The sequence below is a fragment of the Fukomys damarensis genome, unplaced genomic scaffold, assembly GCF_012274545.1.
Source record: "Fukomys damarensis isolate Sample0158 unplaced genomic scaffold, DMR_v1.0_HiC HiC_scaffold_37, whole genome shotgun sequence".
Lineage (NCBI taxonomy): Eukaryota > Metazoa > Chordata > Mammalia > Rodentia > Bathyergidae > Fukomys > Fukomys damarensis.
This window is the reverse complement of record NW_022900949.1, coordinates 3876923-3889094: the sequence shown is the minus strand read 5'-3', so window position 1 is coordinate 3889094 and position 12172 is coordinate 3876923. Positions and strand designations below refer to the sequence as shown.

At 59.0% G+C, this 12172-nt stretch overlaps 1 protein-coding gene across 7 annotated transcripts in view; it reads left to right on the top strand.

Annotated features, from left to right (window-relative positions):
- Window positions 1–51: 51 nt before the first annotated feature.
- The window catches only part of Muc16 (mucin 16, cell surface associated), an 81200-nt gene continuing 69079 nt past the window's right edge, over window positions 52–12172 (top strand). For all 7 annotated transcript variants that reach the window (XM_033759821.1, XM_033759823.1, XM_033759822.1 and 4 more), the window contains exon 1: window positions 52–11088. In XM_033759821.1, coding sequence (XP_033615712.1) covers window positions 84–11088 — 11005 coding nt within the window. In that variant the 5' untranslated portion in view covers window positions 52–83. The remainder of the gene's footprint in view (window positions 11089–12172) is intronic.

Below are 12172 nucleotides of genomic sequence, written 5' to 3'. Positions count from 1 at the left end.
CTGCTCTGGCGCACACCTCAAATACAGGGGACTCCAGGATGTTCAAATCCACACCCACATTCACGGGGGTCTCTGAGTCAGACATGGAGACCCATTCCCTGGGGACCTCGGCATCTGCCCAGACCACACAAGCAGGGGAGACCAGCTCGACTGCACACACAGCCATCCACACATCAGGTGGGCACATGGGCATACAGGGCACGGCCCTGGCTGGCTTAGGCACTGATGTCACAGAGGCCTCCACCTTGGGGGCAGCCACCTCCCCAGCTACCCCTGCTGCAGCCAGCTCCACACCCTCAGGGAGCAGCCCTGTGTCCAGCACAGCCTCTGAGGCGTCCTCTGCCCCCAGCGCTGTGCCTGTGCAGGAAAGCAGCCCTGCCAGCTCCCTGGGAACCAGCGGTGCCACCAGCTCCCCCTCCACCGAACCTCCCACCACATGGACACACAGCCTCTCCACGCCTGCGTCCACCAGGGAGAGTCTCCAGTCCACCAGCGAAGTAGCCACCCGGACACAGGGGTCAATACCCCCAACTGTTACCACCTCAACGGACAGCCAAGGGGCCAGCACACCTGCCCACAAAGCCAGCTCTCTGGGCCCCACAGCCTGGCTCACAAATCTTGTCTCTTCCTCCTCCTCCTCCTCCTCTTCCTCCTCGTCCTCAGCGGTGCCCCAGTCCAGCGTATACACCACCACCTCTGGACTAAGCTCTGGCCCCACTGACTCAGGCCAATCCACTGCTGCTCTGGTGTACCCTTCGATGACAGGGTATCCTGGGGTGTCCAAATCCACCCCCACATCCTCGGGGATCTCTGAGACAGACATGGAGACCCAGTCTCCAAGGCCCTCGACATCCACCCAGACCACGCCATCCTGGGAGACCAGCTCGGCTGGGCACACAGCCATCCACACACCTGGCAGGCACATGGACACTTCCCAGCCTGGCCCAGGCACCAATGCCACTGCAGCCCCCTCCTCAGGAACAACATCCCATGTGGGGCCCGACAGGTCCAACACCTCAGAGACCACACACACTGGAGCTACCAGTGGAAGGATGGCTTCCTCTCCATCAGAGCCAGAATCTGCAGGCATGACCAGCTTCTCCCAAAAGACCCTGACTCAAGTCTCCCCCTCTGCTCTCCATACCCTGGGTCCTCCCACCTCCATAGCCTCAGAAAAAAACAGTTCCACCAGCTCCCCCTACACCAAGCCTCTTATGGCTCAAACACACAGCCTCTCTCTGCCTGCTTCTTCTAGGGAGAGTCTCCATTCCACCACTGCAGTGGCCACCCCAACACAGAGATTAATTCCACTGACTGTAACCACCTCAACAGGCCCCCAGGGGGTCAGCACACCTGGGCAGGAGGCCAACTCTCAGAAGCCCACAGTCTGGCAGTCAAATCCTGCCTTGTCCTCCTTCTCAGAGGTGCCCCAGTCCAGCGTGCAGACCACCACTACTGGACTGGAATTCGGCCCCACTGCCTCAGGCCAATCCACGACTACTCTTGCTTACCCCACAACCATGGGGGACTCCAGGGTATCCAAATCCACACCCACATCTCCAGGGGTCTCTGGGACAGTCACGGAGACCCATTCTCTGAGGACCTCGGAATCTGCCCAGACCACGCCAGCAGGGGAGACCAGCTCTGCTGGGCACACAGCCATCCACACATCAGGTGGGCACAGGGGAATGACCCAGGCTGGCCCAGGCAATGATGCCACACTGGCTCCCTCCTCAGGCCCAACATACAATGCGGGGCCTGACCAGTCCGTGACCTCAGAGCCAGGGCACACTGGAGCCACCGGTGGTAGGATGTCTTCTTCCCCATCAGGGCCAAAATCCGCAGGCATGAGTAACACCCCCCAAATGATATCAACTCAGGTCTCTCTGATTGCTCTCCGCACTATGGATACCTCCACCTCCAGCAACACAGGGGCCACCACCTCCCTGGCCACCCCTGCTGCTCCCAGCTCCACACTCTCAGGGAGCAGCCCTGTGTCCAGCACAGCCTCTGAGGCGTCCTCTGCCCCCAGCACTGTGCCTGTGCAGGAAAGCAGCCCTGCCAGCTTGCTGGGAACCAGCAGTGACACAAGCTCCCTGTCCACCGAACGTCCCACCACATGGACACACAGCCTTTCCACACCTGCGTCCACCAGGGAGAGTCTCCAGTCCACCAGCGAAGTAGCCACCCGGACACAGGGGTCAATACCCCCAACTGTTACCACCTCAACGGACAGCCAAGGGGCCAGCACACCTGCCCACAAAGCCAGCTCTCTGGGCCCCACAGCCTGGCTCACAAATCTTGTCTCTTCCTCCTCCTCCTCCTCCTCTTCCTCCTCGTCCTCAGCGGTGCCCCAGTCCAGCGTACACACCACCACCTCTGGACTAAGCTCTGGCCCCACTGACTCAGGCCAATCCACTGCTACTCTGGTGCACCCCTCAATGGGAGGATATTTCGAGGTGTCCAAATCCACACTCACACTCTCAGGGTTCGCTGAGACAGACACGGAGACCCATTCTCCAAGGACCTCGACATCCGCCCAGACCACGCCATCCTGGGAGCCCAGCTGGGCCGGGCACACAGCCATCCACACATCGGGCGGGCACACAGCATCTGCCCAGGCTGGCCCAGGCACGGAAGTCACAGTGGCGCCCTCCTCAGGCCCCACATCCCCTGCGGGGCCCCACTGGTCCACTGCCTTGCAGTCCACGCACACCAGAACCACCAGTGGAAGGACGGTTTCCTCGCCATCAGGGCCCGAATCTGCAGGCATCACCAGCATCCCTCAAATGAGCCCGACTCAGGTTTCCCCCGCTGTGCTCGATATCCTGGCTCCCTCTACCACCACAGCCATGGGAGCCACTAGTGCCACCAGCTCCCCTTCCGCCACCCCTTCCAGTGGGAGGAGACACAGCCTCTCCACGCCTGCTTCCACCAGGGAGAGTCTCCAGTCCACCAGCGAGGCAGCCGCCCCGACACAGGGGTCAATGCCGCTTACTGTTACCACCCCAAAGGACATCCAGAGGGCCAGCACACCTGCCCACAAAGCCAGCTCTAGGGGCCGCACAGACTGGCAGACAAATCCTGCCTCCTCTATCTCCTCCTCAGCGGTGCGCCAGTCCAGCGTGCAGACCACAACCTCTGGACTGGAATCCAGACCCACTGCTTCAGCCCAATTCCCTGCTACTCTTGCACACCCCTCGACCACAGAGGACTATGCGGCGTCCAAATCCAAACCATCATCCTTCGGCGAATCTGGGAAGGACATAGTGACCCATTCCCCGGGGACTTCAACATCAGCCCAGACCACGCTAGAAGGCGAGACCGACTCAGCTGGACACACAGCCATTCACACATCTGCCACACGCTTGGACTCGGTCCAGGTTGACCCAGGAGCCTATGTCACAGAAGTCCCCTCCTCAGGCCCAATGTCCCATGCAACTCCCGACCGGTCCACCACCTCAGAGCCCACACACACCAGAGCCACCAGAGGAAGGACAGCTTCCTCCCCATCAGGGCCACAATCTGCAGGATTGGCCAGTGTTACCCAAACGGCCCAGACTCGGGGCTCCGCAAATGCTCTTCACATCCCAGTTCTCTCCACCACCACAGCCTCGGGGGCCACCAGCTCCCCTGTCACCCCTGCTGTTCCCAGCTCCTCACCCTCAGATAGCAGCCCTGTGTCCAGCACAGCCTCTGAGGCGTCCTCTGCACCCAGCACTGTGCCTGTTCAAGAAAGCAGCCCTGCCAGCTCCCCTGGAACAATCGGTACCACCAGCTCCTCCTACACTGAGCTTCCCAATGCATGGACACACAGTCTCTCCACGCCTGTGTCCACCAGGGAGAGTCTGCAGTCCACCAGTGAGGTGGCCACCCTGACACAGGAGTCAATGCCACAGACCATGACCACCTCAATGGACAGCCTTTGGGAAAGCTCACATACCCACAGTGCCAGCTCTCAGGACTCCACAATCTGGCAGAAAACTCCTGCCTTCTCTGCTTCCTCCTCCGCCTCCACCTTAGGAGTCCCACGGTCCAGCATGCAGACCACCACCTCTGCACTGGCATCTGGCTCCTCTGCCTCAGGACAATCCACAACTACTCTTCCTCTTCACTCAACAGTGGGGGACTCTGGGGTTTCCAAATCCACACCCACATCCACGGGGGTCTCTGAGTCAGGCATGGAGACCCATTTCCTGAAGACCTCGGATTCTGCCAAGACCACACCAGCAGGAGAGACCAGCTCGACTGCACACACAGCCATTCACACATCGGGTGGGCACTCGGGCAAGAACCAGGCTGGCCCAGGCACTGATGTCACAGTTGCCTCCTCCTCAGGGGCAGCTACCTCCCCAGCAGCTCCTGCTGCTCCCAGCTCCACACCCTCAGGGAGCAGCCCTGTGGCCAGCACAGCCTCTGAGGCGTCCTCTGCACCCAGCACTGTGCTTGAGCAGGAAAGCAGCGCTGCCAGCTCCCCCGGAACCAGAGACGCCACCAGCTCACCCTCCATGGAATCTGCCACTGCTCAGAGGCACAGCCTCTCCACGGCTGCTACCACCAGGGAAAGTCTCCAGTCCATCAGTGGGGAGACCACCCCAACACAGGGGTCAATGCCACCCACTGTGACCACCTCAATGGACAGCCTTTGGGACAGCTCACATTCCCAGGATGCCAGCTCTAATGGCCCCATGCCCTGGCACACAAATCCTGCCGCCTCCTCCTCCTCCTCCTCCTCCTACTCCTCCTACTCCTCTTTCTCCTCCTCCTCATATGCCTCCATGTCCTTCTCTTCCTCCTCCTCCTCCTCCTCAGCAGTGCCCCAATCCAGCATGCACACCACCACCTCTGGACTAAGCTCTGGCCCCACTGACTCAGGCCAATCCACTGCTGCTCTGGTGCACCCCTCGACCAGGGAAGATCCTGGGGTGTCCAAATCCACACCCACATCCTCATGGTTCTCTGTGACAGACAAGGAGATCCGTTCTCCAGGATCCTCAACATCTGCCCAGACCATGCCACCAGGGGAGACCAGCTCGGCTGGGCACACAGCCATCCACAATTCTATCAGGCACGCAGGCACAGCCCAGGCTGGCACAGACACCAATACCACAGCAGCCCCCTCCTCAGGGAAAACGTCCCATACAGGGCCTTACTGGTCAGCCATCTCTGAGACCACGCACACTGGAGCCACCAGTGGAAGGACAGCGACCTCCCTGTCCTGGACAGATTCCACAGGATTGACCACCATTCCCCAAAAAACCCTGAATCGGGTCTCCATGAATGCTCTCCACTCTCTGGGTTTCTCCACAACCACAGCATTGGGAACCACCAGTGCCACCAGCCCATCCTCCACTGAATCTTCCAGCGAGGGGACACACAGCCTCTCCGCGCGTGCTTCAAGCAGGGAGAGTCTCCAGTCCACTACCACGAGGGCCATCCAGACACAAGGGTCAATTCCACCAACTGGGATCACCTCAATGGACAGCCTGGGGACCAGCACACCTGCCCAGGAGGACAGCTTTCAGGGCCCCTCAGCCTTGCAGACAAATCCCACCTCCTCATCCTCATCCTACACCTCTACCTCCTATGCCTCCACCTCCGCCTTCTCGTCCTCCTCCTCCTCTTTCTCCTCCTTCTCCTCCTCCTCCTCAGCGGGGCCCCAGTCCAGCATGCCTACCACCACCTCTGGACTGGAATCCAGCCACACTGCGTCAGGCCAATCCACCACTAATCTTGTGCACCCTTCAACCACAGAGGACTATGCAGTGTCCAAATCCAGCCTATCTGAGACAGACATCGCGACTCATTCCCCGGGGATTTTTGCATCTTCCCAGACCACACTAGAAGTCAAGACCAGCTCTGCTGGGCACACAGCCATTTACACACCTGCCACACACTCAGGTTTGGCCCAGGTTGGCCCAAGAATCTATGTTACAGCAGGCCCCTCCTCAGGCCCAACATTCCATGCAGGGCCCACCCAAGCCACCACCTCAGAGCCCACTCACACCAGAGCCACCAGCGGAAGGACAGCTTCCTACCCATCCTGGACAGAATCTCCAGGATTGACCAGCGTTCCCCAAATGACCCAGACTCGGGGCTCCCCAAGTACCATTCACACCCCAGGTCTCTCCATAACCAGAGCCTTGGGGGCCACCACTTCCCCTGTCAACCCTGCTGTTCCCAGCTCTTCACCCTCAGATACCAGCCCTGTGGCCAGCACAGCCTCTGAGGAGTCCTCTGCACTCAGCACTGAGCCTGTGCAGGAAAGCAGCTCTGAAAGCTCCCCAGGAACTAGCGGTGCCACCAGCTCCTCCTACACCGAGCTTCCCACCACGTGGACACACAGCCTCTCCACGCCTGTATCCACGAGGGAGAGTCTCCAGTCCACCAGCGAGGCTGCCACTACACAGGTGTCAGTGCCACAGACTGTGACCACCTCAACAGACAGCCTGGGGGCCAGCACACCTTCCTATGAGGCCAGTGCTTGGGGGCCCACAGCCTGGCAGACAAATCCTGCCTCTTCCTCCTCCAACTCAACAGTCCCACCATCCAGCACGCAGAACACCACCTCTGGGCTGGAATCCCACTCCTCTCCCTCAGGCCAGTCCACCACTGCTCTGGCGCACACCTCAAATACAGGGGACTCCAGGATGTTCAAATCCACACCCACATTCACGGGGGTCTCTGAGTCAGACATGGAGACCCATTCCCTGGGGACCTCGGCATCTGCCCAGACCACACAAGCAGGGGAGACCAGCTCGACTGCACACACAGCCATCCGCACATCAGGTGGGCACATGGGCACACAGGGCACGGCCCTGGCTGGCCTAGGCACTGATGTCACAGAGGCCTCCACCTTGGGGGCAGCCACCTCCCCAGCCACCCCTGCTGCAGCCAGCTCCACACCCTCAGGGAGCAGCCCTGTGTCCAGCACAGCCTCTGAGGCGTCCTCTGCCCCCAGCGCTGTGCCTGTGCAGGAAAGCAGCCCTGCCAGCTCCCCGGGAACCAGCGGTGCCACCAGCTCCCCCTCCACCGAACCTCCCACCACATGGACACACAGCCTCTCCACGCCTGCGTCCACCAGGGAGAGTCTCCAGTCCACCAGCGAAGTAGCCACCCGGACACAGGGGTCAATACCCCCAACTGTTACCACCTCAACGGACAGCCAAGGGGCCAGCACACCTGCCCACAAAGCCAGCTCTCTGGGCCCCACAGCCTGGCTCACAAATCTTGTCTCTTCCTCCTCCTCCTCCTCCTCTTCCTCCTCGTCCTCAGCGGTGCCCCAGTCCAGCGTATACACCACCACCTCTGGACTAAGCTCTGGCCCCACTGACTCAGGCCAATCCACTGCTGCTCTGGTGTACCCTTCGATGACAGGGTATCCTGGGGTGTCCAAATCCACCCCCACATCCTCGGGGATCTCTGAGACAGACATGGAGACCCAGTCTCCAAGGCCCTCGACATCCACCCAGACCACGCCATCCTGGGAGACCAGCTCGGCTGGGCACACAGCCATCCACACACCTGGCAGGCACATGGACACTTCCCAGCCTGGCCCAGGCACCAATGCCACTGCAGCCCCCTCCTCAGGAACAACATCCCATGTGGGGCCCGACAGGTCCAACACCTCAGAGACCACACACACTGGAGCTACCAGTGGAAGGATGGCTTCCTCTCCATCAGAGCCAGAATCTGCAGGCATGACCAGCTTCTCCCAAAAGACCCTGACTCAAGTCTCCCCCTCTGCTCTCCATACCCTGGGTCCTCCCACCTCCATAGCCTCAGAAAAAAACAGTTCCACCAGCTCCCCCTACACCAAGCCTCTTATGGCTCAAACACACAGCCTCTCTCTGCCTGCTTCTTCTAGGGAGAGTCTCCATTCCACCACTGCAGTGGCCACCCCAACACAGAGATTAATTCCACTGACTGTAACCACCTCAACAGGCCCCCAGGGGGTCAGCACACCTGGGCAGGAGGCCAACTCTCAGAAGCCCACAGTCTGGCAGTCAAATCCTGCCTTGTCCTCCTTCTCAGAGGTGCCCCAGTCCAGCGTGCAGACCACCACTACTGGACTGGAATTCGGCCCCACTGCCTCAGGCCAATCCACGACTACTCTTGCTTACCCCACAACCATGGGGGACTCCAGGGTATCCAAATCCACACCCACATCTCCAGGGGTCTCTGGGACAGTCACGGAGACCCATTCTCTGAGGACCTCGGAATCTGCCCAGACCACGCCAGCAGGGGAGACCAGCTCTGCTGGGCACACAGCCATCCACACATCAGGTGGGCACAGGGGAATGACCCAGGCTGGCCCAGGCAATGATGCCACACTGGCTCCCTCCTCAGGCCCAACATACAATGCGGGGCCTGACCAGTCCGTGACCTCAGAGCCAGGGCACACTGGAGCCACCGGTGGTAGGATGTCTTCTTCCCCATCAGGGCCAAAATCCGCAGGCATGAGTAACACCCCCCAAATGATATCAACTCAGGTCTCTCTGATTGCTCTCCGCACTATGGATACCTCCACCTCCAGCAACACAGGGGCCACCACCTCCCTGGCCACCCCTGCTGCTCCCAGCTCCACACTCTCAGGGAGCAGCCCTGTGTCCAGCACAGCCTCTGAGGCGTCCTCTGCCCCCAGCACTGTGCCTGTGCAGGAAAGCAGCCCTGCCAGCTTGCTGGGAACCAGCAGTGACACAAGCTCCCTGTCCACCGAACGTCCCACCACATGGACACACAGCCTTTCCACACCTGCTTCCACCAGGGAGAGTCTCCAGTCCACCAGCGAGGCTGCCACCCGGACACAGGGGTCAATACCACCGACACTTACCACCTCAATGGACAGCCTGGGGGCCAGCATGCAGACCACCACCTCCGGACTGGAATCCCGCTCCTCTGTCTCAGGCCAACCCACCACTACTCTGGTGCACCCCTTAACCACGGGGGACTCTGGGATGTCCAAATCCACACCCACATCCACGAGGGTCTCTGGGACAGTCACGGAGACCCATTCTCTGAGGACCTCAGAATCTGCCCAGAGCACGCCATCCTGGGAGACCAGCTGGGCCGGGCACACAGCCATCCACACATCCGGCGGGCACACAGGATCTGCCCCGGCTGGCCCAGGCACCAATGTCCCAGCAGCCCCCTCCTCAGGCCCCACGTCCCATGCACAGCCCGAACATTCTACCACCTCAGAGCCCATGCACACCAGAACCACCACTGGAAGGATGGCTTCCTCCCTATCAGGGCCAGAATCAGCAGGTGTGACCAGCATCACGCAAATGACACCAACTCAGGTCTCCCCGAATTCTCTCCACACCCCTGGTCCCTCCTCTACCACCACCTCTGGAGCCAGCACCTCCCCTGCTGCCCCTGCTGCTCCTAACTCTACGGCCTCAGGGAGCAGCCCTGTGGCCAGCACAGCCTCTGAGGCGTCCTCTGTCCCCAGCACTGCGCCTGTGCAGGAAAGCAGCCCTGCCAGCTCCCCAGGAACCAGCGGTGCCACAAACTCACCCTCCACTCAGCCTCCCACCCGAAGGAGGCACAGCCTCTCCACACCTGCTTTCACTACAGAGAGTCTCCAGTCCACCAGCGAGGCAGCCACCCTGACATGGGTGTCAATGCCACTTACAGTGACTCCCTCAGAGGACATCCTGGGGGCCACCACACCTTCCCATGAGGCCACCTTCTCCGCCTCTGCCTCCTCTGCGGTGCCCTGGTCCAGCGTGCAGACCACGACCTCTGGACTAGAATCCAGCCCCACTGCCTCAGAGCAATCCCCCGCTACTCTGGTGCACACCTTGACTGCAGGGGACTCCGGAGCGCCCAAATCCACACCCACGTCCTCAGGGTTCTCTGAGACGGATGTGGAAACCCATTCTCCGGGAAAGTCAGCATCTACCCAGACCACGCCAGCAGGGGAGAGCAGCTCGGCTGGGCACACGGCCATCCACAGATCTGGTGGGCACACGGGCACGGCCCAGTCTCGCCCAGGTACCGATGTCACGGCCATTCCTTTCTCGGGCACAACGGCCCATGCCAGGCCCGACCGGTCCACCACCTCAGAGCCCACATACACCGGAGCCACCAGCGGAAGGACAGCTTCCTCTCCATCCTGGCCAGAATCCACAGGACGGACCAGCATCCCCCAAATGACCCAGACTCTGGGGGCAAGCACTGAGCTCCACACCGTCACAGACTCTGAGGCTACAACGTCCCTCCTCACCCCTGCTGCTCCCAGCTCCACACTCCCAGGGAGCAGCCCTGTGGCCAGCACAGCCTCTGAGGTGCCCTCCGGCCCTGAGGAGGAAAGCAGTTCCACTAACACCCTGGGAACCCTTGGTGCCGACAGCTCCCCCTCCACCGAACCTCCCACCACATGGACACACAGCCTCTCCACGCCTGCTTCCACCAGGGAGAGTCTCCAGTCCACCAGTGAGGCTGCCATCCAGACACGGGCATCAATGCCTCCGACTGTGACCACCTCAACAGACAGCCTGGGGGCCAGCACACCTCACAAAACCGTTAGCTCTCGGAGCCGCACAGCCTGGCAGTCATATTCTGCCTCCTCCTCTCCCTCAGGGGTAGCTCGGTCCAGCGTGCTGACCGCCACCTCTCCCTTACATTCTGGCCCTTCTGCTTCCTCCGGGACAAGCACAGGCCAAACCAGCGTTTTGCCATTTACCGAGTCAGCTCTACCAGATGTCACCACTTCTAACATCTTGCCTCGATCCTCAAGCCCTGGGGTAGAGGGGATTCAGACGGCTCCCCCAGGGACCCGTTCGTCCTCAGCGTTCCAGGTGACAGGGACGTCCACTGCCGTGTCGGGCACAGCCTTCAAGATATCTGACGTACACGAGGGCACATCCCCCAGGGAGTCAGACCCCGGAGTCACTGAGGGCCCCACTCAGTCTCTGTTCTCAACCCTAAGCCTCCCTGCAACCTTCCCAGCCTTCAAGCCTATAAGGACAGAGACAGAAAGCCCTTCGCAGAGTTCATCACTTGTGTCTACTACAGCAGCGGCTGATGTGACCCCTAGCAGCGTAACAGGCTCTTCCTCTCTTCCTCGGATCCCTTCTTCAGGTACTACGCGTTAGATACAGCTTTTCATCAGACCATAGCACATTCTGCCTATATATTTGGAGCCCAGAGCCCGTACGAGCTACACTCTTTGTCACCCACCTATTTTCAATTCTAGATCTAACACGGCCGGACAGTGCTCACCTGTGAGGAGTGGCAGGTTCTTTAAAGTTCCTCTACTCAAAACTGTGTGGACAGGGGCCGGGGATTTAGCTCAGTGGTGCCGCCACCTGCCTCGCAAACACAAGGACCCAAGTTTGATCCCCGGTACCAAAAACAAAAACAAAAAACTGTGTGGACAAATAAAGACCCACTTCTCCTAAATCCTCCTCATGCATGGGGAACTCAGAGGAAATAACCTCTTTTTTTGATAGGAAAATAGAGTTAATTTGGAATTTATTTCTGCACCTGAATTTCTTTTAGCAAATATTTCTTGATCTTATGCCTGTTCCATGTGCTGGCCTAGGCACTGGGGAAAGATAGATAGATAGGGTAGTTGTCAAATAATTTTAGTAATATGATAGGTATTCTCACTTCGATACCAATGTTGATGATTTCAAAAAACTTATAGAATACTTATTCTGTGTCAATCACCATTTTGAGATTTTAAGTCCCCGTTGTTATATTATTTAAAGCAGGGACTGCGATCAGCCTCTGCTTCAGATGAGGAAATTGAGACCCAGAAATGTTATTTTGTTCAATCGCAAACAAATAAGGGAGAGGTCTTCTATAAGAAGGCAGAATATGCAGCACAATCCTTAAACTCCATCATTAGGCTAAGCAGGAGCGTTTAGAAAATTGGAAGGAAAAGCAAAAGATTCTGGCACCATGGATGCCACAGAACAGAGTGAGGGAGAAACAGGAGGTTTTGTCAAATACCACAGAGCAGCCAAGCCGAAGTGATGTGAGAAGTTATTTGACAACTTGAAGACCTTCAGAGATTTCAATGAAGAGTATGTCAGGGAGACATAGGAAACAATGCCTAAAACAATATCTAAACAATAGCCAGAATAAGGAGGCTGGGATTTAGCTCAGTGGTTCCTGTGCCTGCCTTGTAAGTGCAAGGTCCCAAGTTTGATGCCTGGTA